Source organism: Cyprinus carpio, chromosome B12 (genome assembly GCF_018340385.1).
Source record: "Cyprinus carpio isolate SPL01 chromosome B12, ASM1834038v1, whole genome shotgun sequence".
Classification (NCBI taxonomy): domain Eukaryota; kingdom Metazoa; phylum Chordata; class Actinopteri; order Cypriniformes; family Cyprinidae; genus Cyprinus; species Cyprinus carpio.
The window spans coordinates 1,894,068-1,899,280 of NC_056608.1; the positions used below are offsets into that span (position 1 = coordinate 1,894,068).

Genomic DNA, 5,213 nt, shown 5'->3' on the forward strand with positions numbered 1-5,213 from the left:
TGATGCATTGTTAGTTTTTGTGCAGCGTTAGATTTAAATCTTTTCTCCCTCATTTACTGTTCGTGGCTGTTTTTGCCCCATTGAGTTCCATTAAAATGACATATTTTGATTGCAAAGCCATGACACCATATAATCATGCATTCTTGATGGTTGGTGGTTTTCCCTGTTGGGATGAGGTAAAATTTTAAATTTTTACAGTTGATCACTAGGTGGGACCATTAACCCTTTAGACAGGCCTGTGCAAAAAAAAGGCTTAGTTTCTGGCTTGTATATGTAATAAAGAGAGAGAGAGAGAGAGAAAGTGATGTGTGTGTGTGTGTGTGTGAGAGAGAGAGAGAGAGAGAAAGAAAGTGAGAAAGTGTGTGAGAGAGACCTTTGCACACTTAACGATGTATTTGAGAAAATCAAAATATACACCTCAGCTCTCTCTCTTGTAATAAAGATCACACTACAGACAGGCGCAGACTCAAGTGGAGCTGCTTACTTTATGTAAAAAAAATTATGTTTTATATTATATAATGATATATATATATATATATATATATATATATATATATATATATATATATATATATATATATATATATATATATATATATATATATATATATATAAACTATTCAGTAAGAAAGCAAATTATTATGAAACAAATGGAACTGCATTTTCAAGCACTTTATCCAAAATCCAAGCATTTTTCAAACCTTGAAAACACTGCATTAAAATTCAAGCATTTTCAAGGATTTCAAGCACCCGTACTAACCCTGTGAAGGCCACTGTCAAAGAAGCCTGGGCTTCCATACCACCTCAGCAGTGCCACAAACTGATCACCTCCATGCCACACCGAATTGAGGCAGTAATTGAAGCAAAAGGAGCCCCTACCAAGTATTGAGTGCATGTACAGTAAATGAACATACTTTCCAGAAGGTCAACAATTCACTAGAAATGTTTTTTTTTTTATTGGTCTTATGAAGTATTCTAATTTGTTGAGATAGTGAAATGGTGGGTTTTTGTTAAATGTGAGCCAAAATCGTCACAATTAAAAGAACCAAAGACTTATTTTGCAGCCAAACACTTCAGTCTGTGTGCACTGAATTTATTTAATACACGAGTTTCACAATTTGAGTTGAATTACTGAAATGAACTTTTCCATGACATTCTAATTTTTTGAAATGCACCTGTATATATATTTATATATATATATATATAATATATATATATATATAGATTATATATATATATATATATATATATATGTATATATATATATATAGATATATATATATATATATGTGTATATGTGTGTATATAGTGTTGTATATATATATATATATATATATATATATATATATATATTATATATATAATTAGTTTTCACCATACCAACATATTCACCATGCTTGACCACGTCACTTCATGCTTTAAAATAGCTTGCTTTTAATTGCATGTTACTTAACTAAATCATATTATTAATATACTACACATTTTGCCTCAGTGTGTTTCTTGTGAGTTTCTTTATTTGTGCTGTTACGCTCATTTGTTTTAAAGTCTCTCACAAAGAGACAGGCAGCACAACCTTGATACCAGAAATACACAATCTATTATCAATCGGTGTTTACAAAATGTAATCAGAAGAAAAATCAAAAGAATCATTCTCGCATTTCAATGCTTCACTGGTAATTTTTGTATTTTTTCACTTAACTTTTAATCAGTCTATTTGTCTGGTCAGGCAAGTAAAAAAAATGCATTTTAAACTAGTTATAAGGTTTGTCAGCTAGCTGTTGCTCGACCTGTATTTTATTTCCCATTTGCTGGATAAGGAATACACGCAAGAGACCAGCTGGATATAACTAATGCAAATAGATGGCAATAACAGTGATATTAAATATTTGGGTCGGATTTGCATGCGTTTGTCACATTGTTTTAACCACTTGAGGTACCATTAATGTTAGCATCCTCTCAGCCATTGCAGCAAACATACTACTGTTCTTTCTCTACTAGAAATGGTAAGATTCACCGATTGGCATTAGTGCAACGGAATAAAAGTTAACGATGAGATGCAAATTTAAAAGTGTGCATTGGATACAAGTTGGCATTTGCATCACGATGCATCGTTTCTAACATTTTTGCATCTGTAAAAACAGATTTATTTATATATAATTGTAAGTAGATGCGCTATACATTTATTATTCATTATTTTGTGACCAATTTTTTATATAGTAGTAGGGGTGACACCCAATAGTTGAAGATTCGATGCTTCAAAAGGAGGAGCCCGATTTGACTACCGATCTCAGTCGAATCTTTGTAGAGGTGTTATGAAATGAGGATCATGCCATTTTGGCTATATGTGGGTGCTCAATGTCTGATTTCACATAGAACTACTGGGTTTCTCCCAATAAGTTAATATTACAGCCTATTATAATAATGTTGTAAATACAAATGTGAAAAGGTTTTAATAAATATTTTTAATGTGCGTGAATAAATTCAACCACACCGTGACAGATTTAAGTTTCACTTTCCATGATCCGTGACAGACAGAGGAGCATCTTCGTAAACCAGCCAAAACCTTGTCCTAACCAGACGTAATTGCAGTGACAAGTAATTTGGCTGTCCTTACAGACATTACATGACACCACGACGCAAGAGGATCACTCAAATATCACAGCCATTCAGAAGGGAGAAGTGCACTGCACTCCTAATGAAATGGAAAAGTTTAAAATCTAATTAATAAATATGAAATCTTTTTAACATCGTTAAAACTACATACTGAGTGACTGATACTATTTTTGTTATGGAAAACACTTGTTGGTTCCCATTGAGCACACAGTTTTAATGTAGATGTTTGCATTAATTTATTTTCAAGATCTGAGGTATACTATCTGTTGTTGCTTTCAGTATGGCTATAAATGTCACGCAATATGACATTCAAACTCACATTAGAAACTTTTAACATTGAATAAAGCACATAATATTGCTATATGCTAATACCTGAGATTATAACTGTTATAGTTTGTATGTTGCTCCAGCCGCAATGTCGCAGAAATAAAATCCATTTCTAAAATAGAAACTTTGCGTGTTGCTGTTGCAGCTGGTTAGTACAAAAACTCAGATTAACATGAAAAAAGATACCTTTTATTATGTTGCAGTGTCACGTCACAAGTTGTTTCAGTTGATTGTGAGGTCTATATGTGTCTATATATATAGAGAGAGGTCTTTTTTTTTAATTCAGGCTAGTTAAATTCATCTCGGCCTACAAAAATCTAAAGAGAGTTCCTGCCCTTAGGGCTATCAGGGTTTTTGAAATTTTGCGAGCCCTGAATTATTTACAGTCATTCAACCTTACCATTCTTTCAGCTACCCAGAAGAATGTAGCACACCGGGATCCATGTATAAAAATGCAGATGGAAATATGCACAAATATTAAACCCATTATATTCATAAATTAAAACACAGCTCATTTTCTTCAGTAGCAATAAGTAAAAAATTGTTCCTTTTTTTATTTTGCAGGTTTCCACATATCTGGACTCGCTGTTTACTCTGGGAGGCCTGGCAAATCCCACGAACCCAAAGAGATCATGGAATGGAAGCGGAGGCAGAGATACTGCAGTGTGGCCCTTTTGCTTGCGCTCGTGTTTGCGGGAGGCCTCTTTATTCAGGGTCAATGGCCTAGTCAAATCACCAAGGAGAAGTCTGCTGCTCAAGAACTCCAAACCGTGAAAACCTTCTCCAACTTCACCATGATGAAAACAACCAAGTTGCGGGAGCTTAAAGAGTCCCCTTCACCACTAAATTCAAATGGAAATGTCATCTTAGCTTTGGAAGAAAGTTTGCAGCAGGGATTGGATAGCGAAGAGATGACAGCGGCAAGCATACTTAGAGAGGAGCCTTATGAGTACATCCTCAACGAGCCGAACGCATGTCTGCTGCGAGCTCCTTTCTTAGTGCTTTTGATTGAGGTTGAGCCCAAGAAAACAGCCGCCAGGAATGCCATCAGGAAAACATGGGCCAATGAAAGCGTGGCTGGGGGTTTGGGTTTAATCCGCCTTTTTATCATAGGTGTAAATCAAGACACCCAAAGAAATGACAGCATTCTGCAGCAAACTATAGAGGAAGAAAGTCATCGATATCATGATATAATCCAGCAAGATTACAGGGATACTTACAACAACCTTACCCTGAAAACGCTGATGGGGATGTACTGGATCACAAAGTACTGTCCCGAGGCCAAATACGTCATGAAGACAGACAGTGACATGTTTGTCAACACCGAATACCTCATAGAAAAACTCCTAGAACCCAGAGGGCAACCAAAACAAAGATATTTTACAGGACATCTTATGCCAGACATGTCCCCATACCGAAACAAAGAGAGTAAATGGTACATGCCCCAAGAAGTGTACCCTGGTAGCCGATACCCCACCTTTTGTTCTGGGACTGGATACGTCTTCTCAGGCGATTTGGCCCGAAGGATATACGTGGCATCTCTGATCATACCAAGACTGCATTTAGAAGATGTTTACGTGGGTATTTGTCTAGCTAAACTGAAGATAGAGCCAACGCCACCACCAAATGAACTGCTGTTCAATCACTGGCGAGTGCCCTACTCTAGCTGTAGATACAGCAACCTGATCACCTCTCATGGGATTCATCCCAATGAGATCATCCAGTACTGGCAGCACCTGCAGAGCAACAAGCACAATCCCTGCCAAACGACTTGGTAGAAGGTTCAATAAACTGATTTTGTCTTCTTTGGAGGTTTTATAATGAAGTTGAAAAGACCTGTGACATTTCACGTTCTGCCAAATACAACAGATTAAAGTTCTTGTTCTGAGGGTTCTGGACAACCTTACCTGGATTTTTTGTGAATATCATTTTTTCAATTACTGTAGTCTTAATGATCTTCACAAGCCTTATTCAGTTGTGGTTTAAATATTTTTATGATAAATCTTACAGAATTGTAAAGAAGCAAGCTACTGAAAGATAATACAGCCACAATGCAAAGAAAATTAGGCCACATTTTTGGTCCAATCAACTTATTAAAGGACATCAAGTGTAACATTTATCATTCAACAGAGTAAACTGGTAAAAAAAATGATGATTTTGAGGTCTTTTGGAAGAACATATATGCCATAAGGATGGGTAATTAATATTATCTTATGGCTGAACATAAGTCAAAAATGCATGACAGTAAACCATTTACTCTCAAAATACAAAGT

At 35.6% G+C, this 5,213-nt stretch overlaps 1 protein-coding gene across 1 annotated transcript; it reads left to right on the top strand.

Annotated features, from left to right (window-relative positions):
* Window positions 1-3,508: 3,508 nt before the first annotated feature.
* On the top strand, window positions 3,509-4,952 carry LOC109081730 (beta-1,3-galactosyltransferase 2-like). Its single transcript, XM_042734925.1, has one exon. The coding sequence runs from the start codon at window positions 3,573-3,575 to the stop codon at window positions 4,716-4,718; it is 1,146 nt and encodes a 381-aa protein (XP_042590859.1). The 5' UTR covers window positions 3,509-3,572; the 3' UTR covers window positions 4,719-4,952.
* The last annotated feature ends 261 nt before the right edge of the window (window positions 4,953-5,213 follow it).

Coding starts and splice junctions, on each gene's coding strand:
- LOC109081730 (XM_042734925.1), top strand. CDS start 3,573: ATGGAATGGAAGCGGAGGCAGAGATACTGCAGTGTGGCCCTTTTGCTT.